This window comes from Oncorhynchus tshawytscha, linkage group LG01, assembly GCF_018296145.1.
Source record: "Oncorhynchus tshawytscha isolate Ot180627B linkage group LG01, Otsh_v2.0, whole genome shotgun sequence".
NCBI lineage: Eukaryota > Metazoa > Chordata > Actinopteri > Salmoniformes > Salmonidae > Oncorhynchus > Oncorhynchus tshawytscha.
In genome coordinates this window covers 46471797-46498903 of record NC_056429.1, presented here as the reverse complement: position 1 = coordinate 46498903, position 27107 = coordinate 46471797, and the positions used below count along the sequence as shown (strand labels likewise).

Sequence of the window (27107 nt, the reverse complement as noted above, 5' to 3'; positions counted from 1 at the left end):
CCTCTTTTAAAAAATGTAAATGTGGACGTTGGCGCCCCCTATCTGTTTAAAGGTTGTTTTCAAACACAACCACCAGGAGGCAGAAGTTACTGACCACAGCAAGCATCTGGTGCTGATTTTCCCTCAAAATCTAATCCCACGTCTCCCGTTTTCCATCTGCAGGAAAGTATCGTCCAGTTTGCTAGAGATTTTGGAGTATGACTGACAACCCTACACCGTCAAGGCAGCTCGGAAAGCCTTACTACACAGGAATACTTTATGAACTGTAATCTATGACAAAGGCCTGGAGTTGTTTCCGGTTGTTTCCGGTCAGGTCAGGTAGAACTCAGGGCCCTTCCTATGACCTCAGTCTCTCCTGTGGTGAGAGACGGAGAAGGCATTAGCTTTTTATAACACTACGACACGTGAATTGTCACAATTGTATTTATGTCTGAGAATCATGTGTACTTGTACAATTCTTTTCTTATCAATGTTTTTCTATAGACATGTTTTACAAAACACTGTACAGTGTAGTCATCGGTTTGTTTTGGGTTTCAATTACTTGGTGTTATGACTGCAGATCATGATTAAAAAGCATACTTTCATAGTCCATTTATATATGTGATATATATTTCATTAGAATGACGAACCCTGTTGCAAGTCAATTACCTCTTCAGTTGTCTATTGGACTGAATAAGTATATGAAAGCATAGGCTCATCTCAACTATAAGAGAAGTGAATTCATACCGACAACACCTCATACGCACAATATGGAAAACAAGTTATTTGAACTATTACCGCATTCACAATCAGAGTCATACATTTGTGTATTTTACAAAATGCTGAAGTTCACAAAACAACTACCACTTCACATGCATACAAATTACAATGTATTTACATTTTATTTGTTTTGGTAAGGCTCACTTTAAAATATATAGTTTAGACTTTTGTTTAAAATATGCTGCAGTTGAACAGAATAGTGTTAAGTGTTTCTTTGGGGCAAGTCTCACTGCTTGTCCATGGTTTTTAGTGCAGTGTTCTAAGAACCATCAATCCAGATGAAAATAACCCTTCAAATGGGTGATGTGTTCTCATTCAAATATATTTTATTAAACTTAACAGAATTGAACACACAAAAAGGATGATTTTGATCTGGATTTAATGTTCTGAAAAACCATTCCCAGCAGTTGGTATAAAACACACCAGCTAACACTTTTCTTTTAGTTCCCACATCGGCGTGGAGAAGTTATTTTTCAAATAACCGAAGGAAAACCTTAAAGAAACGTTAGATGAACTCTGTGCCAGCTAGGGAGTCTCTCATTCAGCTTCTCCTGTCTGTGAAGGACCAGTCCCAGATCAGTCCAGGTACTTCTCAGCACGGAGGATCTGGCAGTACATCAGCAGGGAGAAAATCAGAGCCAGGATCTGAAACGACAAGAGAATGTTTGAGTTATAAAAATGGTGACCTATATTTCACAAAACCGGATAAGTTAATTGTTTGCCAGATAACTTTCCTAAATGTTTAGATTTTTTTAACTCAATGTTTGAAGCTCATATTTCTTAGTTCATCAAGTTTAGATATGTTACAACAGACTAAATAACTAATAACCCAGATTCAAGCTTTCTTCGTAAACATGCCAGTTAAGTTATATCTGGGTGTTAAGCACATTTAGTTGACTAACAATGATCATGCTTGGTGGAAATTGATTGATCAATTAATATGTGGTAGTTACCTGGACAATGCCAATGCAGACTCCAAACACCAGGACAGAGAGGATGTTGTCCAGGAGCCACTGTCTGGCCTTCTGATAACACGGCTGAGAGAGGGAAGAGGAAGAGGAAACCGTGAGAAGAGAGAAGGACAAAGGGGAAGGAGGAGAGGGAGGGATGGGAGGAGGAGAGGGAGGGAGGGATGGGAGGAGGAGAGGGAGGGAGGGATGGGAGGAGGAGAGGGAAATATGAGAGGAAAAGGGCAAAGGCAAAGGAGCAGTAGATGAGGGGGAGGGTGGGGGACAGAGAGAGAGAGATGGGGGTTGGGTAGAGGAGAGAAGAGGAGAGAAGAGAAGAGAAGAGAAGAGTGGAGGACAGATGTGAGTGAGAAGGAGAGCAATATGTTGATGAGAATTGAGTGTTGAAAGAACACAGTCAAGAAAATAAATTGTATTATCACAGTCAGGGTCATTCTTTACATTCTTGTAAGTGTGAGCGCACATGCACATCGCACAGCAAGACATGTAGACAGCTGGGAAATGTCTTGTGAGCAGGCTGTTGAACCTTGACTCTCCCTCCTCCCCATCCCTCCCAACATTTGAGAAGTAGTCTGACCTCGATCCATCCTTCAACACATTGGTCCATCCCCCCAGAGCAGCAGGAAAAGGGGAGCGTTCCGTTGACCACGAGGTACCAATCTGTTTTGTTGGTCACGCCGCAGCACTTGAACTAAGAAACAAATATTGCATTTGTTATTATCTCTGTTGGTCTCTGACTCTTTCAGATTGTTAGTTTGTTTGTTTGAAAATGTGCCCCTAAAAAATGTGTCCCTGAATCGGCAACTGCACAGCCCCTCAGACTCACTGATACTATACAGTATGTACATGGATGTAACTTTCTAGCCAATTCGGGAGATTTAAAGGGATAGTGCCAGATGTTGGCCCCTTTTCTACTTACGCAGAGTCTGATGAACTCATGGATACTATTTTTATGTCTCTGTGTCCAGTAGCTTGCTGACTGGTTAAGTCAGGTCCCTGAAAAGGGACAATCTGCAATAGCTACATCCATATTTGGACATATAAATTAATGATATGTAGCCATTGATTGTTGAAGAATATAACTTATAAATGCCTCATAAGCTTAGTTCAACTGTCGTACCCCACCAGAGCACCCCAAAATATAAGCTTGTTTTACTCCAATGTTTGTAAACAAAGTAAAACAATGGATGGTCAGTTCTGAGGGGTATCCTACGAAGCAGGTTTGAGGAGTTAGGAGGTAACTTAGGTCAACTCTGAGTTCAACTAGGTATAACTGGTCATACGAATGTGGCTCACCTTTTGCCAGGTACATTTCTATGGCAACGAATCAGTCAGAACTCACGGCTAACTCCATTTACCCTGCATGAACTGACTGAGCTGCGAGTTGAGGGCGAGATCCCTCCCTCTTGCAAAGATTGCATCATCATCCCTTCATTTGAGGAAGTTGACTGATTTTAAATATTTTATTAACCACTTTTTTTTGTGTGTAACATTTTTTGGTTAAAATGTAAAATTACACATTTAGTAATGACAGAATGCAATGTAATGACAGAATGCAACTTCACGCAATGTAACATTTTTGTATGACTTAATAAATATTGATAGGAGTGGGGGAAAAAAGGAGTTTGTGCATTGATAAGCATATTAAGGATAATTAATACAATAACGGCACTTCTAAAAGCCTATTTCACGCTGCTGAATTTGCAAGATAACTTTTCTTTCATTTTGATTTCGGCACGATTGAAAATATGGCACGGACTCACCCACGGATTGATGTTTCAGCATTGTCTCAATGAAAAGTTGGGTGTTCGACTAGCCATGTGCAACATGCACGTACAGTTACAAGCCTGCTAGAGTTAGCGGCAGATGAACGAGCAATATCCACCATTGTAGTATGGATGAAGCCTTATCTGGAATGTAAAGCTAATTGAAGCGGGTTCGCTTTCGATAACTCTGAGAAGATATAGCGTGCTTCGTAGGATACCCCTCTAGCATCCATAGCTCTGTCTTTAAATTTGAGAGTGGTTACGTTTCTCCAGCCCATCCTTCAGCTTTTTCCTGTTATGGGAGAGGGTACAGGGCCGGATTACCGAAACGGGCATGCAGGGGACGTGCCCCAGGCCCCCAAACCCCCCAAAAACGTGACATTTTTAATTTGGGGGGTTTTGGGGCCCACATCAGGAGGTCGGGGGGCCCCCAGATAGCATATGATAGCAAAATGTGTAGAATTGCAGGAAATTAGCTGTTAAATTGCACAATTCTCTCTCAGCCTCATGGTAAAATGTGAACAAAAGCATGGAATGGCCCACTGGGCACGCACTGGTTGAATCAACCTTGCTTCCACGTCATTTCAATGAAATTACGTTGAATCAACATGGAATAGTGCCCAGCGGAGAGCAATAAAACAGCAAAAGTATAGAATTGCAGGACATTTGCTTTAAAACTGCATCATTTTCACTTAGCCTCAAGACAAAATGTGTGGAATGGCATTATAAAACTGCAAATGTTTCTCTCTGCAGCATGCCAAAATGTGTTGAAATGCAGGAAGTTAGCTGATTTCCAAGGCCGGGATGATCACTAAGGCCGGGATGGCCTACACCCGCAGAGCTGGGCTGCGTGCAGTACATAAAACTTAATAGAACGTTAAATTGAACATAAACTGCTATACTGAACGACCAGTTAAAAAACAGGGAGGGGTTGGATTCTGATTTAAAAATGCACCTCTGCCTTTTAAATACGTCTGTCATTGCTTCAAGCCACACTCCGGCACACCCACCAAACAGAGCAGACGTACCTCAAAGTCTGTTCAAGAACATTCAGTACAAGCTGTTCCACAACGTAGCAAGCATTCAAGTGAACTGAACTCACCCCTGGTGTTTTTGCGATGTTGGATGTGTAACTGCATTAGAGCTGTCAAATCGGTGAGTGTCTGCTGGTGTAGTTGTCATGAAGCTAACCCATCCCACTCACATTAGAAGTTCAAAATGAGAAAGTGTAGGCTGTATAGCCTGTCGAAATAATGACACAAATTTGAAATAATGTAACCAACAGCTTCAGTTCGTCGGGGCATGGACTATACAAGGTGTTGAAAGTGTTTCACAGGGATGGTGGCCCATACTGATTCCAAAACTTCCCACAGTTGTGTTAAGTTGGCTTGATACACATGGGAAACTATTGATTGTGAAAACCCAGCAGCATTGCACCGGTGCACCTGGCAACTACTACCATACCCCATTAAAAGGCACGTAAATATTTTTTCTTGCCTCATTCACCCTCTGAATGGCATATATACACAATACGTCTCAATTGTCTCAAGGCTTAAAAATCTTCCTACCCTTCATCTACACTGATTGAAGTAGATTTTAATAAGTCACATCAATAAGGGATTATAGCTTTCACCTCTCAATTCCCCTGGTCAGTCTATGTCATGGAACGAGCAGGTGTTCCTAATGTTTTCTATACTCAGTGTAAGTCCTTACTATCATCGTCAGTCAGATTAAGTGATTTATCACGAAATACACAAAATATACACAGAACAGACACAAGCACCATATAAGGTGACAAACTAGAGATTGGTGGGTTTCCCCTAACCCTACTTCCGATGTCAACAGAGATGGCCGCCTCGCTTCGCGTTCCTAGGAAACTATGCATTTAAAAAAAAAAATGTTTACGTGTTATTTCTTACATTGGTACACCAGGTAATCTTAGGTTTCATTACATACAGTCGGGAAGAACTACTGAATATAAGAGCAACGTCAACTCACCATCAGTACAACCAGGAATATGACTTTCCCGAAGCGGATCCTGTGTTCTGCCTTTCACCCAGGAGAACAGAATGGATCCCAGCCTGCGACCCAAAACAAAGACGTCGAAAAAGAGGGAAACGAAGCGGTCTTCTGGACAGGCTCCGGAGACGGGCACATCGCGCACCACTCCCTAGCATACTTCTCGCCAATGTCCAGTCTCTTGACAACAAGGTTGATGAAATCCGAGCAAGGGTAGCATTCCAGAGGGATATCAGAGACTGTAACGTTCTTTGCTTCACGGAAAAATGGCTCATTCGAGAGACTCCAACGGAATCGGTGCAGCCAGCTGGTTTCTTCACGCATTGCGCAGACAGAAACAAACATCTTTCTGGTAAGAAGAGGGGCGGGGGTGTATGCCTTATGGTTAACGAGACGTGGTGTGGTCACAACAACATAAAGGAACTCAAGTCCTTCTGTTCACCTGATTTAGAATTCCTCACAATCAAATGTCGACCGCATTATCTACCAAGGGAATTCTCTTCGATTATAATCACAGCCGTATATATTCCCCCCCAAGCAGACACATCGATGGCCCTTTACTTTATTAAACTCTATGCAAACTGGAAACCGCATATCCTGAGGCTGCATTCATTGTAGCTGGGGATTTTAACAAGGCTAATCTGAAAGCAAGACTCCCTAAATTGTATAGGCATAACGTTTGCACAACCAGGGCTGGTAAAACCTTGGATCATTGCTATTCTAACTTCCGCAACGCATATAAGGCCCTCCCCTGCCCTCCTTTCGGAAAAGCTGACCACGACTCCATTTTGTTGCTCCCTGCCTACAGATAGAAGCTAAAACAAGAAGCTCCCACGCTCAGGTCTGTTCAACGCTGGTCTGACCAATCTGATTCCACGCTCCAAGACTGCTTCCATCACGTGGACTGGGATATGTTCCACACTGCGTCCAACAACAACATTGACGAATACGCTGATTCGGTGAGCGAGTTCAGTAGAAAGTGCATTGAAGATGACGTTCCCATAGCAACGATTAAAACATTCCCAAACCATAAACCGTGGATTGATTGCAGCATTCGTGTGAAACTGAAAGCACGAACCACTGCTTTTAACCAGGGCAAGGTGACCGGAAACATGACCGAATACAAACCGTGTAGCTATTCCCTCCACAAGGCAATCAAACAAGCTAAGCGTCAGTATAGAGACAAAGTAGAGTCGCAATTCAACGGCTCAGACACAAGAGGTACGTGGCAGGGTCTACAGTCAATCACGGATTGTAAAAAGAAAACCAGCCCCGTCACGGACCAGGATGTCTTGCTCCCAGGCAGACTAAATAACTTTTTTGCTTTCTTTGAGGACAGTACAGTGCCACTGACACGGCCCGCAACCAAAACATGCGGACTCTTCTTCACTGCAGCCAACATGAGTAAAACATTTAAGCATGTTAACCCTCGCAAGGCTGCAGGCCCAGACGGCATCCCCAGCCGCGTCCTCAGAGCATGCGCAGACCAGCTGGCTGGTGTGTTTACGGACACATTCAATCAATCCTTATCCCAGTCTGCTGTTCCCACATGCTTCAAGAGGGCCACCATCGTTCCTGTTCCCAAGAAAGCTACGGTAACTGAGCTAAACGACTACCGACCCGTAGCACTCACTTCCGTCATCATGAAGTGCTTTGAGAGACTAGTCAAGGACCATATCACCTCCACCCTACCTGACACCCTAGACCCACTCCAATTTGCTTACCGCCCAAATAGGTCCACAGACGATGCAATCTCAACCACACTGCACACTGCCCTAACCCATCTGGACAAGAGGAATACCTATGTGAGAATGCTGTTCATCGACTACAGCTCGGCATTCAACACCATAGTACCCTCCAAGCTCGTCATCAAGCTCGAGACCCTGGGTCTCGACCCCGCCCTGTGCAACTGGGTACTGGACTTCCTGACGGGCCCGCCCCCAGGTGGTGAGGGTAGGTAACAACATCTCCACCCCGCTGATCCTCAACACTGGGGCCCCACAAGGGTGCGTTCTGAGCCCTCTCCTGTACTCCCTGTTCACCCACGACTGCGTGGCCAAGCACGCCTCCAACTCAATCATCAAGTTTGCGGACGACACTACAGTGGTAGGCTTGATTACCAACAACGACGAGACGGCCTACAGGGAGGTGGTGAGGGCCCTCGGAGTGTGGTGTCAGGAAAATAACCTCACACTAAACGTCAACGAAACTAAAAAGATGATTGTGGACTTCAGGAAACAGCAAAGGGAGCACCCTCCTATCCACATCGATGGGACAGTAGTGGAGAGGGTAGTAAGTTTTAAGTTCCTCGGCGTACACATCACAGACAAACTGAATTGGTCCACCCACACAGACAGCATCGTGAAGAAGGCGCAGCAGCGGAAATTGATGTAAAATATATCACTAGCCACTTTAAACAATGCTACTTAATATAATGTTTACATACCCTACATTACTCATCTCATATGTATATGTATATACTGTACTCTATCATCTACTGCATCTTTATGTAATACATGTATCACTAGCCACTTTAAACTATGCCACTTTGTTTACATACCCTACATTACTCATCTCATATGTATATACTGTACTCTATACCATCTACTGCATCTTGCCTATGCTGTTCTGTACCATCACTCATTCATATATATTTATGTACATATTCTTTATTCCTTTACACTTGTGTGTATAAGGAAGTAGTTTTGGAATTGTTAGGTTAGATTACTCGTTGGTTATTACTGCATTGTCGGAACTAGAAGCACAAGCATTTTGCTACACTCTTATTAACATCTGCTAACCATGTGTATGTGACAAATAAATTTGATTTGATTTGATCCCCCTCTACCATTTTCTGCACATTGTCCCATGACTTCTTCAGTCCTTCGTCTGTCAAGTAATTCTTCATCCCCTCCTTTAAATCATCCTGAGCTTTCGTGTCCAGCTGAAAGAAGGGATGGAAAGGGAGAAAGAAAGAGAAGGATGAAGTGGGGGCCTTCATATACTTGCAGCATATGAGACAGATATAGGGGATAATGCAGATGTACAGAAGGCCTCTAGAATGTAGATGACTGTACCACCTCTTTGTCTTCTGCATCAATCTCTGTATCAGTATATCATTTTTTTTTAAACACTGGTTGTTAATTTAGTGGTAATATAGCGGTAAAACTTTACTAACGACCCCCATTTGGGGTTGTTAAACATTAGTGGGTGAAACTGGATCTTTATGAGTGGCCAGTAGGGTTGTAGATGGATGGTAGACTGGACTCACCTCGTTGTGAAAGATATGGAGAACCAGGGTTAGAGTCACCTCTGTCAACACCAGGAGCAAAAGGATTACAAAGAACTGTGGAGAGGGAGGGAGAGAGAGATGGGAGAGAGAGATGGGAGAGAGAGACGGGAGAGAGAGATGTGAATAGATATTTAAAATTATTTGGACCTGTGCGTGTGTATGTGGTTTTGTGTGTTGTGGTAAGTTGACTTGTAACGGTATTTAACATGATTGAGGTTGACCCATGTATTGTGATGTCATGGGGACTCACCGTCATCAGCAGGCAGCGCTGCTCCTTCAGGGCGCCAAGGCAACCGAGGAAGCCTGTCACCATGGTGACGCCCCCAGCGACCAGAAGTAGGTTTGCTGCAGAGAGTGAGGGAAAAGACAGCGGGAGGGAGGAGAACTCGGACTGGGTGAATGATAGCCACACTCCCACTCCAAACAGACCACACCCTCCCAGCTACAGAGAGAGGAGACATAAAAGGTGACTTAGGGTGAATCCCAATACGTAGTGGTAGTTCTTTCCAAAATCAAAGTTTGACCCATGTTTTCAGTACTCAAAAGTAACCCATTTGTCAGATAAACTCAGATTTTCGAGTCAGAAGTAGTCGCCTCCATAGATAGAAGATAGGACATAGGAAAGGACGTTTTTGCATTGGGACTCACCCTGCCTGTTGTGACTGGTCCCAGATCTGTATGTGTTTACATGTATAAAAGCACTTGCATATGGGATCATGCTACCCTGTGTTATAAGTTGTGCATTTTAAAAGCTAAAACAGAATGAGATCATCAATGCTGCCTGCTACGCAGAGATTTGGCAGGAGTCTCCTGTTGATTGTGTTTCCATATGTTCCTAGCAACTAACATACGGTACCAGTCAAACGTTTGGACACACCTACTCATTCAATGGTTTTTATTTATTTTTTACTATTTTCTACATTGTAGAATAATAGTGAAGACAACAAAACTATGAAATAGCACATATGAAATCATGTAGTAACCAAAAAAGTGTTAAACAAATCAAAATATATTTTATATTTGAGATTCTTCAATGTAGCCACCCTTTGCCTTGATGACAGCTTTGCACACTCTTGGCAGTCTCTCAACCAGCTTCACCTTGAATGCTTTTCCAACAGTCTTGAAGGAGTTCCCACATATGCTGAGCACTTGTTGGCTGCTTTTCCTTCACTCTGTGGTCCTCATCCCAAGCCTTCACAATTGGGTTGAGGTTGGGTGATTGTGGAAGCCAGGTCATCTGATGCAGCATTCCATCACTCTCCTTCTTGGTCAAATAGCCCTTACACAGCCTGGAGGTGTGTTGGGTCATTGTCCTTTTGAAAAACAAACGAGAGTCCCACAAAGCACAAACCAGATGGGATGCCGTATCGCTGCAGAATGCTGTGGTAGCCATGCTGGTTAAGTGTGCCTTGAATTCTAAATAAATCACTGACAGTGTCACCAGCAAAGCACCCCCACACCATCAGACCTCCTCCTCTATGCTTCACGGTGGGAACCACACATGCAGAGATTCTGTTCACCTATTCTGCGTCTCACAAAGAAACGACGGTTGGAACCAAAAATCTCACATTTTACTCATCAGACCAAAGGACAGATTTCCACCGGTCTAATGTCTATTGCTCGTGTTTCTTGGCCCTTAGTAGTGGTTTCTTTGCAGCAATTCGACCATGATAAAATGGCGCCAACAGATAGGGCAGTTGTGCTTTTAGTTCCCAGGGCAATGAATTTTGCAGTAATTTTTTCTATGTGCTATTTCTTTGATTATTAGCCCTGATTTTTTTGTTGTTATTACATACAACCGGAAATAACTTTCAGCTGTAACTCACCAGCATTTCGAGCAGGAATACGACTTTCCCGAATTTGATCCTTTGTTCGTATCCTCCAGGGCAATTGAACTGAATCCAGAGGCTGATCTAAAACACAGCCGGCGGAGAAGAGGTATTCGGAGTGGACTCCTAGTCGCGCACACCACCCACCGCTTCCGAGTATATTACTCGCTAATGTTCAGCCTCTGGATAATAAAGTTGACAACCTCAGGGCTAGGATCTCCTTCTAGAGAGACATCAGTAATTGAAACATACTCTGTTTCATGGAAACATGGCTCTCTCTGGATATACTGTCTGAGTCAGTACAGCCAGTTGGGTTCTCAGTTCATCGCACGGACAGGAATATAGATCTCTCCGGGAAGAAGAAGATTAACTACTCATGGTGTGATTGTGATAACATACAGAAACCCAAGTCCTATTGTTCACCCAACCCAAGAATACCTAACAATCAAATGCTGTCCATATTACACCCCAAGAGAAGTCTCTTTGGTTATAGCCACATCCATGTACAGTGGGGCAAAAAATTATTTATTTGTATGTATTGTGTGTATTGTTGTGAAATTGTTAGATATTACTTGTTAGATAATACTGCACTGTTGGAGCTAGAAACACAAGCATTTCACTTCACCCGCAATAACATCTGCTAAACATGTATGTGACCAATAAAATTTGATTTGATTTGTTGAAGGCCTGATTCACGCAGTTTCGTCTGAACAGTTGATATTGAGATTTGTCTGTTACTTGAATGGTTAACTTTTAACAAGGCACACCTGTTAATTGAAATGCATTCCAGGTGACTACTTCATGAAGCTGGTTGAGAGAATACCAAGAGTGTGCAAAGCTGTCAACAAGGCAAAGGGTGGCTATTTTGAAGAATCTCTAATATAAAATATATTTGTTAAAACTTTTTTGGTTACTACATCATTCCATATGTATTATTTCATACTTTTGATGTCTATACAATTGTTCTACAATGTAGAAAATAAAACCCTATAATGAGTAAGATGTGTCCAAAGTTTTGACTAGTACTGTATGTCCAGAGTTATTGGAGTGTAGTTTTTTGTCCTGGGGGCACCAACCAGAGGCTTTATCATGTGTTTTCCCACTTCGTGACCCTTTAAAAAAAGATGTTTTACTCCATGGCCCTTTATGACTTTGCACTTTATTATATCTAATTCAGATTTTGTATTCACATCTTTGTGTTGTTAGCCAATAGTGTACATTATGTGTGGTGCATGGTGAACTTGTTCCCCATCCTAAGGTCATATTCACGTTTATCTGGGATCACAAATGTATTCATTTGGGAGACAAATAAATAGACCAAACTTGAACATAATAAAAACAGTATCACAACAAAACTAGTACAAAACTAGAACAAAGCCAGAGTAGAACAGACCAGAACTGAGCCAGAACAGGACAAGAAGAGAGCTAGAGGAACACCATAATACAACCACACAAACAGGACTAGACAAAGACCAGAAACAGATCAGAACTGGAATTGGAGCTGAAAAGCCCAATCTGTGATTTCAACAGCCTGTCCCTCCCACTTTGTTTGGTAAGTTATATTCTTCAAGATTCAAACAATGGGTATACTGTACTGTATGTTATTCATTTAAAATCGTACAGATTGTGCCTTCAAAAATCTGAGGCATGCCAAAGAACAGAGATGTAAAGGTACTGACCCAGAAGATGAGGTTGAAGACGAACATGAGGTATTTCACGCAGCACAGGCACCTCCGAGAGGCTGACATCCTGTCAGATAGAGAACAAATTATTTTATATACTAATATCAAGTTCAAGCTAATTAGTTCATAACAAGTTCAAGACTTGAGAAGTTTAATCAACTTAACTTTACTCCTTGGATCTTGGACATGCAGCACATTTGAGGTGTGGTTGTGGTGGCAGATGGTTTTGTGTATTGTGGTTAGCTTACTTGTAAAGGTATTTATATGGTATGGCTGCGGTTAGTTGTGTGTGTGTGTGGGGGGGGCTATGCCTGTGTTGTAGTGTTCTTAGCCAGCCAATACAGTGTGTATCGTGGACTCCCTAGGCTGTGTTCCTGAGTGGGTCTGAGTCACACAGTCACTGTGGTGGAATCTAGTGACTTGTTCCACACACAGGAAGTCAGCTTGTTGGAGCGGACAGGAAGGAACCTCCCTTCTCCTGCTGGACTGCTAATTGTGTCTGTGTGCATGTGTGCGTGCTAATTTAACTCATGTGGGGCGGTCGTGGAAGGTTACCATGACCAGCCAGAGACATGATAAACATGACTCATAGCACGACTGGAAGTAGAGCTCATTCTAAAGGCATGCTAATGCCAGAGGGCAGAAGAGTGTGGTAGAATAGACTTGAAAATACTTCGAACAGAATGAGACAGAGTAGTACGTCTTTTATTAATAGTTGTAAAGTAAGAGTCAGCCAGTCTTTGAAAATGGGGAACAATTCTTGATCAAGCAAAAAGACATTCATGTTAATAGTGTGAGTGTTTTTATTTGTTCAACGCTTAGAATGGACATAACTGGAGGCAGACGTACAGAAGAAGAAAAAAACGACTTTGGCTTAAGTTCTGATGTAAATTATATTACATATAAATTAGTCTCAGTCTTACACAACCAATTTATCATAAAGCAATTATATGCCATTACTAGAATTCATGCATACACAGACAAGGCATACCTGCAATGGCCGAGACCTTTAACGTGTGTGTGTGTGTGTGTGTGTCCCCACAAGAATAGTAAACAAACAAACATTTGACCAACTGGGGACATTTTGTTAGTCCCCATGAGGTCATGCTATTTCTAGGGAGTTTAGGGTTAAGGTTAGAATTTGTGTTAGGGCTAGATTAACGTTAAGGGTTAGGGTTAAGGTTAGCTTTTTGGGTTAGTGTAAGGGTAAGAATATGAGTTAAGGATAGGGGTTAGGCAAAATAGGATTTTGAATGGGACTGAATTGTGTGTCCCCACAAGGTTAGCTGTACAAGACTGTGTGTGTGTGTTTTAATTAAGTCTACTGTACCTGTCTGACGGTTGACTCCACAGGCTTGATAGGGAGACAAATGCGTAGAAGAATTCCAGACTAGGGGACTCCTCTTTTGTTCTCTGGACACTTCTCCTTTGTTGAGTTGATTTAATTTCAACTCAATAACATACGTTTTGATTCAGACCACTTTGTTCTGTTTTAGACAGTCCTCCAGATTAGAAAGCTACATTAGTTTTCCCTCTCTGTCGTTCTCCCCTCTTGGTATGGATTGTTCTTAGGATAGAATTACAGTTTCTTGCGCTCTCTCTTTCTTTTCCTCTGTTCCTTTCTCTCTGTCCACTGTAGAATTCTTGTCAAATTTTAGATAAACTCTGTCCTCCCATGAATCTTAACTCAGTTGATACATTTAACAAGTCTATCTATCTCTACATCTAGAGTTTGTTTATCCTTTCTCCCTCTTTTCAATTCACAATACAGTTCTCTCTCTTTCTCTCTCCCTCACTCTCTCTACTTCTCAATAACTTCCAGATGTGACTGTGTTGTTGCCGCTCTCTTTTCTCTCTTGCTCCCCCTCCTCTCCTCAGTATTTTTACCATCCCTCCTCCAGCGCCCCTTCTTCCTCCTCACCTCCGTCCCCTTACTCAACACATCTCTCTCCCTCCCTCCCTCTCTCTCACACTCTCTGTCTCTCTCCTTCTCTCTCTCTAAACAAACATTATTCTCTGTCAGATTATCCTATTCAGCGGAGCAGAGCAGAGAGACATTAAGGCATTTATTTGACAGAGTTGCAGATTTGTTTCTCTTCTATTTCCTCTGATTCTGTTGTACGCACCCCCCTTCCCCAACCCCCACACACTTACTCCCCTTCCTGAAAAAATAGTTGAAGAAGGTTGAGGGGTGTAGTGGCCAGGATAAAATGTTACATTTACCAAGGATCAATCTTACTAAGAGCGGTTGTTGTGTCCTTAATTTTAATTTGTGATCACATCAGAGGGGATCTATGACTGAGTTGTTTGCCTGAACAACTGTTTTTGATCTCTGCTGTTTTCTCTGCTAGACGTTTGCAACAGATGCAACTTCAGCAAAAACAGACCAGTAAAACGGAAGACCTGTGTGTCATCACAACACCCGCTCTTTACTGCAGGTCACATAATTGAACTGTGCTCTGATCATAAAGATAGGGAAAGGGCACAACCTAGTGGCCATAATCGGCAACACATATTTTATTTTATTTAACCTGGCAAGTCAGTTAAGAACAAATTCTTATTTTCAATGACAGCCTACACCAGCCAAACTCGGACGATGCTGGGCCAATTGTGCACCACCCTATGGGACTCCCAATCACAGCCGGTTGTGATACAGCCTGGATTCAAATCAGGGTGTCTGTAGTGACGCCTCAAGCACTGAGATGGAGTGCCTTAGACCGCTGCGCCATTCGGGAGCTCCATATCAAGTAAACAAAGGCAATGGGACAAATGGGACAAATCCTAACTTCCACTGAAGTTGAATACTCACTTAGTCATGCATTGATGTCAATGGGAGACTAAGTGAAAATTTGTCTCAGTGGAAGTTCAGATTTGCACCTATGAATTGAGTGCTATTGATTTAAGCAGTTCCAAAAATCAAGTGCATTTGAAGACCGCAAATTGTTAAGCAAAGAGTATTAATATTCTGTCAACGTTCAACAACTTCATTCTAGAACATGCACATCTAAAACTTTATTAAACAAAAAAAAATTCAGACAAAACAGCATACAAAATACCAAGGGTAAAACTTATGACCATACACACAACCACTTCTATCTTCCCTGAGTTATGTTGACAGAGCACACGATCACAGATACATACAATGTCAAAGGCCTTTTCAGTAGTACAAAGTAACTTTTACATTATCACCTAGAAAAACTTTTTATGTAAATCTCTTCTATTTTTAAACTGCAGTGGTTAGACAGAATGCCGCTCCTCCATTCTTCTTACCTCTTTCACTCTAATTTGATTTATTTCCATTCCCTTCTCCCCTCTCCATTTCTTTTTCATTTTCCCCCTCCCCTCTTTCCCCTCCTGTCTTTTCTGGGTTCGATTTTGAAAGTGAAGGAGGAGCCATCCTCTCTTGTCCCTCCTCCACTCCCTCATCAATGTACAGCAGAGGCTCCTTCTCCTCCCATTTCTCTGCCTCCTTGCTCCCAGCCACTCCTACTCCCCCATCAGGCCCACCCCTCTCTCCCTCAGTCTCGTTGGCTATGAATGTGCTCAGCACCACATCCGTTCCAGCCCCCTCTCTCTTGTTGTCCTCTGGGCTCCCTCCCTCCTCCCCACCCTCATCCTCCTCCCTGTCCCCACCCCCTAGCTTCACTGGCCCTGCCCAGGCGTCTTCCTCCGGCCCTTTCTTCCGCTTGGAACTCTTCCCGTTCCGGAAGCTGGACACAAAGTGCTCGGTGCGGCTCTGCCTCTTTCGTCTGATGACCAGACATACACAGTAGACCACGCCCGCGAATATAACCCCGATCAGGAGAGCGACGATGATGACCCATAACAAGCTGGGCTGACCTGTCTCCACTCTGACCCCAGCCACCGTAGAGTCTGGATCTGTGGAGGTGTGGGTGGTAGTGGGGGTCGTGGAATGGCCGGGGGCGGCATTGACCGATGGGGAGGTGGGTGCAGTGGTAAGTCCCTCTGTGTGGCAGACAGTAATCTCTGAGGCAGGTGTAGGTTCAGGTGTGTAAGTGGAGTCCTCCGTCAGACGAGGGGTGGTGTGGAGGGGCCAGACTGGGATAACAGAAGTCAGGTGGTCCTGGGAAGTGGTTGGGAGATAAGAGGTGGTTGTAAGGACGTCTTGGGACAGGGTGGATTTAGGGCCAGGTGGAGTGGTCGTGTCTATAGGCCCTTCAATGGTCACAGGGGAAGGTTTCATCATCTCAGCCTCTGAAGTAGTAGTTGGTGCATCAGATGTGGACTCCTGAACGCTGGTGATCTCAGGGTTTGTTATTACCATAGTGATGGCATCAGTGGTAGGTACTGAAACAGAAGTTACTTTCGGAATAGCAGTTACCGGGGTGATAATTTCAGGGGCAGGCTGTGCCCTAGTGATGACCACAGGAACAGACGTTGTCTCTATGGTGGCCTCCGGTGTAGAGGCTGCCATCGTGACTTCCTCATTAATAGGTGCTGCCATGGTGACATTCTCAGGTACAGTGACAGTGACATTATCTTGAGCAGGGAGACTGGGCAGAGAGAGGGAGAGGAGCAGAGCCCCAAGCATCAGCCGGATCCGCTCCATACTGGGCAAGAAGTGAGAGGGGTCACAGAGGTCAACCGTCCCTAAAGGGTTTTGCTGATCTCTCAGATTACGTTTGTCTTCCTCTTTCTGAGGTGCATCAGCGACAGTGTTGTGGCTTGAAAGATATTGGAGGTTTGTTTTACAAGTCTAGAGCAGAAAAATGTACACTCTAGAAAAGAAAAGCAGTATCCGTCATCAGGTACTGGGGTTCTTGGTCTGACTACGATTGTGTGTCAGGCTTTGATCTTCACTGCTCTCGGAATTCCCCTTTCTTTCAGGCCTTGCCTTTGTTGATAATCTAAGGTTTGACTGAGTGTTAGGCATATGAAGTGCTCTTACATAGTCAAACTTTTGTTCTCTTGCTGTCTCTCCTGGTTGCTGGGGCTTGTTGTTCACTAGGGTGTCCTTGGGTGCAAATAGACCGGAAAGACACAGCCCTTCTCTTCCTCTCTCGCACTTCAGCTTTCCTCCTCCCCTGCACTTCACTCTACTTTTCTGTGTATCAGCTGTCTATTTCAAGGGTAGCGTGAGAGATGCCAGCGACAGTGAACTAAAAAAAGCATGAGACCTATAGAGAAAAGGACAGATTGAAGGGTAAAGGAAGATATGGAAGAAGGAATGTAGAGGTTATTTTATGCGTACATTGCCACATGTACTGTATAATATGTTTACCTCCTCACAGCATCCACTGTCTGAACCGCTGTAGATGTCAAATGTTTGCTTTAGTACACACCTAAAAAATTAAGGAAGTTACCAACACTACTTTTTGTTGTTTCTTCTTGTCCACGATGTCACCATCCATTTGACTGTTACTTATAATAGAAATGGGGGGGACTCTAAATGAGTGTCTAAAAGCAAGTTGGCCTGTCTTAAAAGACAGTGATAAAAGATGAAGACTTAAAGACCAATTGATAAAAATAACGTATTTAAAGAAAATGGCCCCTAAAAATGTATTTAAAAAGAATTATGAAGAGATACATTAGGAGGACCATCTTACTACAAGAGCGTGTCAGTAAATTTAACACAAGCCTAAGAAAGTTCACCTGATTGTATTTTTTAAACATCTCTCTCCCTCCTTTTTCTTGCCTCTTCACACAGTTAATCGAATCAGTGTCTGTTTAGATCAGACATTTATCAATATATGTCAATATATATCATATATCAAATTCTCCATTTGATAAAAAATGTCAAAATCGTACTTACCCACATGTTGCATGGAGAAAACGAGTGGATTGAAATTGTGAATCCACCTTAAAGGCACATGCTTTAACTCCTGTACTGTGTGAATGACATCTCGTGCACTAGTACATGTCCAAAACACCTTTCTCTCGCTCGCTCGCTCCCTCCTGTTCACTCCCTTCTTTCTCTCCCCCTCCCTTTCTCTTCCCCTCAGAGTATCAAATTCTTCGTAAAACAGTTTTGTTAACTGCAAAAGAGGTGGGGTTGGAGAGATGCCAAATAACTTAAGAGTAGCTTCATTTTGTTTATTGCGTCATGTGCTTATTTTCTCGAGGAAAAATGAGAAGTTGGTCCTACAAAGAGAAGGTGTGTGTGTTGAAATGTTTGAGCCAGAGTGTGTTTGCACGCCTACACACAGGCCTACTTGGATGTGTGTTTGTTTGACGGTGTGTGTGTGTGTGTGTGTGTGGGGAGCAGGCAGTCAAAGGGCGTAGGTTGTCAAAACATGAGAATTCAAAGTAGAGAGAGTATGATGATAAATTCCATTTGATTATGTAATTAAAAAATACATCTCATGTCTTGGGACGTTATATGTCAAACTTCAGCTGGTTAGGTGTTAAATTCTACAAGGGTGTATTTTCTACTGTATTAAACATTACAGTTATACATTATTGATCAAATGGCCGGATCCACTATTAATTGTGAGGTAGACCTATAGTTGATTCCTGATAAGTTACCATGTTCACAGGCACACCAATATTCCATCACTATTTGGGATATTCTAGTATTCCGTTTGTTAGTTGACGCGTATTAGCATCATATCCCGTTTACAATAACCCAAATAAGCTTGTGTCCCGGTTATGAGAAACCCAGTTAAAATGCCTGGGATATGCTGATCCAGTTAAAATGCCTGGGATATGCTGATCGTAGACGGTATACTATGTTTTATTGTTTATTGTTTACTCCATGTGTAACTCTGTGTTGTTGTCTGTTCACACTGCTATGCTTTATCTTGGCCAGGTAGCAGTTGTAAATGAGAACTTGTTCTCAACTAGCCTACCTGGTTAAATAAAGGTAAAATAAAAAATAAATAAAAATGATTTGACTAGCTCCTAATAACAGTGCATGTACAGTATTAGGAATCAACCGTATTTGTGTCCGTGTGTTTGTAGAAATGTCACCTATCTCCTCATTGCTGTCTGACACACGGTGATGATGTGTCTCTAACGGGGTCTGAATTGTCTTAAAATGGAAACTTCTCTTATCAAGTGTTATTTCCAGTTAGACATGTTGTTCTAAACTCTCTTTCTATTCCTCTCTCTCCTTCTCTCTCTCTCTCTCTGTCCTCTTCTTTCTCTCTGTTCAGACCCAGGCTTAATCTATCTTTCAGCAGACTTATTTAGATCATATACTTATACTTTTGTTACAGCCAATAAACATACAGATTACCAATTCATTTTGGAAATGTTTAAACTCGGTCAGGATTACAGTGTTCAAATCTGCCATGGAATTGGTAAAATAACGATGAACATTTCTCTCCAAAGTAATTCCAGGGAAATTGTAGGACTGTAGTACAAAAAAACAGAATCATACGCAGGTCTCCAACAACGTTTGGTCTGTAGTTTCTTCTGGTATCGGTCTTCCATTTGCATACCAGAAATCAGTGATGTCCTCCAGTGTCACTTTGGGTTGAGTCCACAGGTTGTCACACTCTACCCCTTTCTGCCTCCCCTGCTCCCTCCTCCCCCTCTCCTTCCCCCTCTCTCTCCCTCTCTCCCTCCGTTTATGGCCGGGTCCCATGGTGGAGCCGTTGGCGTACCAGAATTCCACCCTCTCCTCCACCGATGACATCTGGTCAACCCACAGGTTCTCCAGATCCACCCCTGACACCTCCTCTCCTCCTCTCCTCACTCTCTTTTCCCTCTCTCTCTGGACTGACAAACGCACCCACAGGAAGACAGTGAGCCCAAGGAAGACAGAAGCAGTCAATCCCAGAGCACACAGAACAATGAAACAGACCAGTCTAGTAGAGCCAGGAAGCAACGATGGGGACCTTTCGTCTGCCTCTCCGCACTCAGGACGATGATGCACAGTGTTTTCAGTTGTGTTGTTCAGCCTGTTGTCATAGCCTGAGATTGTGTGGTTGTGTCTGAATGAATGTGTTTTCTTCTTCAAAAGTACTGTGGTGTTACGATTATTAGAGGTTGTGGTATTACTGTATGAAAGTGTGTTTGTGTAGTTGTCTGTGTCATTATCTGTAAACGTGTTTGCATTGATATATGGAGCTGTGCTATTGTCAGCATGGGGGATTGAAACTGTGGCTGTGGTGTGGTCCTGGTTGGCCATAGACTGGCTTGTGTCGTCAGGTTGTGTTTTGTAGCCGGTAGCCCTGTAAGTCACAGTCATGTGCTCATGCAAACCAGGATGTGTGACTGTGTACGTAGGTGAAAACGTTGTTGTTGTTGTTGTGAAGCTGTTGGCCTTACTTTGTTTACCCCTGTTCAAACCTGTCACGCTACTAGTTGGGGTGTTTGTGAAGAAGTCTCTCTGTGTTGTGTAGTAATCTCCTGATGCAATCTCTAGTCCTTGTGTAGCAGTGTGCTGGTCTGCTGCTTGTGACCTGTCTAAGTGTGGCTTTGCTAGCCTGGAGTCATTAATGGTGTCAGCAGCCCATGTCTCTATGGAATTTGGTGTGCTCTGTTCTCTGGCTGTTTCAGTGGTGCTGCTGTCATGATACTCATTCCCTTCCTCCCCGGGGAGAGAGGTGGTGCTGGGGTGGTCAGTTGTGGGTGAGACTTTGTGTCTGCTGAAGGGAAGAGTCTCATGGTGATTGTGGCTCTCTGTTTCCCTCCTCAAGTCTCCTGCAGTTATGTGCCTGTTGTTCTTCTGTACGGCTGTGGTGGCGTAAGTGGCAGTTCCTGTTCTGAGAATGCCTCTTCCTTGAGTCGTTCTACCTGATTTGTTGACAGCTGCTAAGCTAGCGCTTTTCTTCACTTGTGTGTTGAACATGCCACTAGTCCTACCAGGGTGGTTTTCAGTTGTGGAGAGTGGAAGTATCAGGGGGTCTGATGTTGTAGTGCTGATACTAAGGTCTAGAGCTGTTGTTGTTGTTTCTGTGGCGCTTGGTGAAGCCGCAGTGGTAGAATGGAAGACAAGAGTGGCGAGGAGGTGAGGAAGGCACATGGTGAGGGAAATCAGAGTCAATCTCATCATGTCTGTGTGCAGGAAAGAGAGGGGCAGAGAAAGATAGGAATAGTGGGATGGAGAGAAGAGTAATAGAGAGAGGAAGAGAATGAGAAATAAAGAGGGAGAGAAAACGAGAGAGAGACAGAGGCATCCAGTTAATCAGATGACTTTGTTTTGCTTGTAATACTGTGGCACACTTTTGAACACTGCCATTGCTTCCCATTGTCACGCAGTCTCATACTCAGTAAGTTGTCAGTTCTCAATGAAAAAGTTGTACTAGTGGGTTTCACGCAATTGGAGACCAACTCTGCTCAACATGGATAATAATATATATGCAAATAAACAGAAAAGTACACATACCTAATTGTCCAGCTTTCTCATCTCACTGCCTCTTCCCCTTTACTCTTGATTTCCTCTTCTGCAGCAACACTCGTCATAGCACCCTGCCCTATGGCCCCATGGGATACCTCAAACCAGAAGCCACCCATTCGAAGTTGACATGAGGAAACGGTCCGTTTGATTACCATGCCAACAAGAGCCATAAGGTGCAAGTTGGAGGGTGAGGCAGGATGTGGTATGATGATGTGGTATGACATGGCCCTGCCTCCATCCTCCATTGCTCAGTCCCCTCAGACGGCAGTTTGGAATAAAAACATGAACTACACCCCGCTTCCTGTTGACTCAATTCATTTCATACATTACAGATTCAAAGTGTTAAGCGGACGTTTGGTGAGAAAAATGACAGATAGCATTCAAGTCTGTAATGATCGTTTTTGCCATTGAGGTCAACAGGGATGTCAAACACTTATCTCATAATGTAATTATTCATAATGCCTGCTTGACTAAAAAATCATCCCGTGCAGATTAGGGGAATTTTGTTCAATTCTGTCAAATAATTTTCCATAGATGATGAATTTATGAACATACGTGTACAGGATGTGTAAATTACGTTGTTTGAACAAACAGTAAAAAAAACAAAAAGGTTCCCTCTAAAACTCTGTCGATCACGTCCTTTTACTTTTTCTCTACTCCCTTTCATATCTTTCTTCTTTTCTATCATTTCAACTCTCCTACTCTCCCTCTATTTTTTTTGTACCTCCTGTATCCGCTGTGTCCGTATTTAATTTGGGGATTAGCTGAGATTACCAACCTGAGATTGACCTAATCTGTACGAGTCACTGACACTGAGGGTGTGCGAGGGATGGATTATCACACAAATGCACTGGCTCTGTGCACCAGGTGAAGAAAGGACAACCGTGATAACCTATCAAGTCACACAGACAGTGAAGAAAGGACAACCGTAATAACCTATCAAGTCACACAGACAGTGAAGAAAGGACAACCGTGAAAACCCATCAAGTCACACAGACAGTGAAGAAAGGACAACCGTGAAAACCCATCAAGTCACACAGACAGTGAAGAAAGGACAACCGTGAAAACCCATCAAGTCACACAGACAGTGAAGAAAGGACAACCGTGAAAACCCATCAAGTCACACAGACAGTGAAGAAAGGACAACCGTGAAAACCCATCAAGTCACACAGACAGTGAAGAAAGGACAACCGTGATAACCCATCAAGTCACACAGACAGTGAAGAAAGGAAAACCGTAATAACCCATCAAGTCACACAGACAGTGAAGAAAGGACAACCGTAATAACCCATCAAGTCACACAGACAGTGAAGAAAGGACAACCCATCAAGTCACACAGACAGTGAAGAAAGGACAACCCATCAAGTCACACAGACAGTGCAGAAAGAGAGCCATACAGACCAGTGTAATCTGGAATAAAGAGGGATTGACAAAGAGTTGTCAGTGAGAGCACACCAAATCAATCAAATGTATTTATAAAACCCTTCTTGCATCACCTGATGTCACAAACTGCTGTACAGAAACCCAGCCTAAAACCCCAAACAGCAAGCAATGCAGGTGTAGAAGCACGTGGAGCAAATGGAGAATGGGGGAGAAGAAACCATTGCCAGAGAGTAGAGAAGAAGAAGAGGAGGATGAAACATTAGCTGAGAGACAAGTGGAGAAAGACACGAAGTGGAGGACAGAACAATGGGGCATGAAGGAGGAGAGAAGGCGGTAGAGCATGAGGAGGTGGTTGAATTTAGGCTTGGGGACATTTGACCCCTCAGAATGTCCTGAGACTGTCCAGATAAACCCAGGGTGAGTCTCTCTGGGTAGCAGCTGCCCTTAGGCACTGAACTAAGATCAGTCTACATTCCCCAACTCCTAATATTAACCAGAGAAAAGTGGAAGACTGACTTTAGATCATGGTTACCTTAGTCTAGAAGCGACTTAATCCTATCCCTGTTTGGGGTTTGTGTGTGTGTTTGTGTGACACTTACTACAGGCCCCGCAATGAAATAGTCACTTATGTTAACGCTCTTACAGAAAAAAAACACATGAATTTCAGGTGATCACGAGTTAAACATGTTTAACATGATCTTATGGGAAGTTAATGTGATAACGTAACAATATGTAAAAGAAACGTGACAACATGAAACTACACGTGAAAACATGATCTTGTGAAATAAATGTGACAACATGGGGATACAACATTTCAACATGTGATACCATGAAACTGCGCGTGACATTTGAAAGTTTTTCACGTGAAAATACAATTCCAAATGTTCGATTTTCACAGGTCAAAGTTCTCTTTCAGTTGGTCAATCGGTATAACATCCTATGGGGAGTCAATGACCAATCCTATTCACCTGAAGCAAACTGAAATCACGCCCAACAGGCCAATGGATGCCGAGCCCGACCTCTGAAGCCCCGCCTTCTTGTCTATAATACCGGGGCTTGCATCCATTTCTTTAATTCCTTACGCTTCAGCTCGTCTGAAGGAAAAATGTGTCACACAATTTACAAAAATTTCAAGCACACGATAGCTATGCGATTCAGCTCCAATTTAGGTGTCTGTTAGTGAGGAGAGAGTACTCTTCACCCTAGAGCCCTCAAACTCAACCCTGAACCTCGAAGCCAGTTCCACTGCATTTTTTTCATTGTTCCCCTCTAGTCAGGGATTGATTTAGACCTGAGACACCAGGTGGGTGCAATTAATTATCAGGCAGAACAGAAAAACCAGCAGGCTCCGGACCTCATAGGGTAAGAGTTAAATACCCCTGCCCTAGATGTTGCGAGTTTTGGCTCTTGGTATCGGTTTTTGTGTTTGCTAAAAGCAAACTACTTTCCACTCTGCTTGTATAGCTAATGCTTCCTTGATTGGGTAGGATTTGTGTTTGCTATAAACCCACTACTTTCTGCTCTGCTTGTGTAGCCAGTGCTTCCTTGCTTGAGTAAGTGTTAAGAGTACGTTTGAACCGCTGACCGTGTCCTAGGGCATGTGTTTTCACAATGAAAATTAAAGATTGGCTCTGGAGGGTTTTCAGAGTGTAAATCGGATGACATCCGCCCAGTGCAACTTGAAGCCCCAGCCTTGGAATTCGGTGGAGCAGAGTGAACCATTGGTGGTGAATCAAATCAAATCAAATTTATTTATATAGCCCTTCGTACATCAGCTGATATCTCAAAGTGCTGTACAGAAACCCAGCCTAAAACCCCAAACAGCAAGCAATGCAGGTGTAGAAGCACGGTGGCTAGGAAAAACTCCCTAGAAAGGCCAAAACCTAGGAAGAAACCTAGAGAGGAACCAGGCTATGTGGGGTGGCCAGTCCTCTTCTGGCTGTGCCGGGTGGAGATTATAACAGAACATGGCCAAGATGTTCAAATGTTCATAAATGACCAGCATGGTCGAATAATAATAAGGCAGAACAGTTGAAACTGGAGCAGCAGCACAGTCAGGTGGAAGTTGAAACTAGAGCAGCAGCATGGCCAGGTGGACTGGGGACAGCAAGGAGTCATCATGTCAGGTAGTCCTGGGGCATGGTCCTAGGGCTCAGGTCAGTTGAAACTGGAACAGCAGCATGGCCAGGTGGACTGGGGACAGCAAGGAGTCATCATGTCAGGTAGTCCTGGAGCTCAGGTCCTAGGGCTCAGGTCCTCCGAGAGAGAAAGAAGGAGAGAATTAGAGAACGCACACTTAGATTCACACAGGACACCGAATAGGACAGGAGAAGTACTCCAGATATAACAAACTGACCCCAGCCCCCCGACACATAAACTACTGCAGCATAAATACTGGAGGCTGAGACAGGAGGGGTCAGGAGACACTGTGGCCCCATCCGAGGTCACCCCGGACAGGGCCAAACAGGAAGGATATAACCCCACCCACTTTGCCAAAGCACAGCCCCCACACCACTAGAGGGATATCTTCAACCACCAACTTACCATCCTGAGACAAGGCTGAGTATAGCCCACAAAGATCTCCGCCACGGCACAACCCAAGGGGGGCGCCAACCCAGACAGGATGACCACAACAGTGAATCAACCCACTCAGGTGACGCACCCCCTCCAGGGACGGCATGAGAGAGCCCCAGTAAGCCAGTGACCCAGCCCCTGTAATAGGGTTAGAGGCAGAGAATCCCAGTGGAAAGAGGGGAACCGGCCAGGCAGAGACAGCAAGGGCGGTTCGTTGCTCCAGAGCCTTTCCGTTCACCTTCCCACTCCTGGGCCAGACTACACTCAATCTTATGACCCACTGAAGAGATGAGTCTTCAGTAAAGACTTAAAGGTTGAGACCGAGTTTGTGTCTCTGACATGGGTAGGCAGACCGTTCCATAAAAATGGAGCTCTATAGGAGAAAGCCCTGCCTCCAGCTGTTTGCTTAGAAATTCTAGGGACAATTAGGAGGCCTGCGTCTTGTGACCGTAGCGTACGTGTAGGTATGTACGGCAGGACCAAATCAGAGAGATAGGTAGGAGCAAGCCCATGTAATGCTTTGTAGGTTAGCAGTGAAACCTTGAAATCAGCCCTTGCTTTGACAGGAAGCCAGTGTAGAGAGGCTAGCACTGGAGTAATATGATCAAATTTTTTGGTTCTAGTCAGGATTCTAGCAGCCGTATTTAGCACTAACTGAAGTTTATTTAGTGCTTTATCCGGGTAGCCGGAAAATAGAGCATTGCAGTAGTCTAACCTAGAAGTGACAAAAGCATGGATTAATTTTTCTGCATCATTTTTGGACAGAAAGTTTCTGATTTTTGCAATGTTACGTAGATGGAAAAAAGATGTCCTTGAAATGGTCTTGATATGTTCTTCAAAAGAGAGATCAGGGTCCAGAGTAACGCCGAGGTCCTTCACAGTTTTATTTGAGACGACTGTACAACCATTAAGATTAATTGTCAGATTCAACAGAAGATCTCTTTGTTTCTTGGGACCTAGAACAAGCATCTCTGTTTTGTCCGAGTTTAATAGTAGAAAGTTTGCAGCCATCCACTTCCTTATGTCTGAAACACATGCTTCTAGCGAGGGCAATTTTGGGGCTTCACCATGTTTCATTGAAATGTACAGCTGTGTGTCATCCGCATAGCAGTGAAAGTTTACATTATGTTTTCGAATAACATCCCCAAGGGGTAAAATATATAGTGAGAACAATAGTGGTCCTAAAACGGAACCTTGAGGAACACCGAAATTTACAGTTGATTTGTCAGAGGACAAACCATTCACAGAGACAAACTGATATCTTTCCGACAGATAAGATCTAAACCAGGCCAGAACATGTCCGTGTAGACCAATTTGGGTTTCCAATCTCTCCAAAAGAATGTGGTGATCGATGGTATCAAAAGCGGCACTAAGGTCTAGGAGCACGAGGACAGATGCAGAGCCTCGGTCCGATGCCATTAAAATGTCATTTACCACCTTCACAAGTGCCGTCTCAGTGCTATGATGGGGTCTAAAACCAGACTGAAGCATTTCGTATACATTGTTTGTCTTCAGGAAGGCAGTGAGT

General features: G+C 43.6%; 2 protein-coding genes across 5 annotated transcripts; both read right to left on the bottom strand.

The window, feature by feature from the left end:
* Window positions 1-856: 856 nt before the first annotated feature.
* Window positions 857-14196, bottom strand: LOC112261573 (tetraspanin-4). The gene is made up of 8 exons (XM_024437020.2): window positions 13646-14196; window positions 12313-12382; window positions 9055-9246; window positions 8784-8858; window positions 8361-8456; window positions 2305-2418; window positions 1713-1796; window positions 857-1404 (listed from the first exon to the last, which is right to left on the bottom strand). Exons 2-8 carry the CDS (start codon window positions 12379-12381, stop codon window positions 1336-1338), a joined length of 699 nt encoding a protein of 232 aa, XP_024292788.1. The 5' UTR covers window position 12382; window positions 13646-14196; the 3' UTR covers window positions 857-1335.
* A 1118-nt stretch (window positions 14197-15314) lies between these two features.
* On the bottom strand, window positions 15315-24829 carry LOC112251870 (mucin-5AC). 4 transcript variants are annotated; one of them, XR_006083442.1, is made up of 4 exons: window positions 21611-24829; window positions 18089-21279; window positions 17558-17618; window positions 15315-17453 (listed from the first exon to the last, which is right to left on the bottom strand). XR_006083442.1 is itself a non-coding variant. In XM_024422798.2 (2 exons), exon 2 carries the CDS (start codon window positions 16883-16885, stop codon window positions 15596-15598), a length of 1290 nt encoding a protein of 429 aa, XP_024278566.1. In that variant the 5' UTR covers window positions 16886-17453; window positions 18089-19037; the 3' UTR covers window positions 15315-15595. The 4 variants fall into 4 exon arrangements, 1 of the variants encoding a protein (XP_024278566.1); XR_006083441.1 differs by lacking the exon at window positions 17558-17618; XR_006083443.1 differs by lacking the exon at window positions 17558-17618 and having other exon boundaries at window positions 18093-21279.
* Between the last annotated feature and the right edge of the window lie 2278 nt (window positions 24830-27107).

Coding starts and splice junctions, on each gene's coding strand:
- LOC112261573 (XM_024437020.2), bottom strand. CDS start 12,381: ATGTCAGCCTCTCGGAGGTGCCTGTGCTGCGTGAAATACCTCATGTTC. Junction 9,247..12,312: donor TCTTCAACCTCATCTTCTGG/GTCAGTACCTTT, acceptor CTCTCTCTGTAG/CTGGGAGGGTGTGGTCTGTT. Junction 1,797..2,304: donor GTGTTGAAGGATGGATCGAG/GTCAGACTACTT, acceptor TCCCTCTCTCAG/CCGTGTTATCAGAAGGCCAG.
- LOC112251870 (XM_024422798.2), bottom strand. CDS start 16,885: ATGGAGCGGATCCGGCTGATGCTTGGGGCTCTGCTCCTCTCCCTCTCT.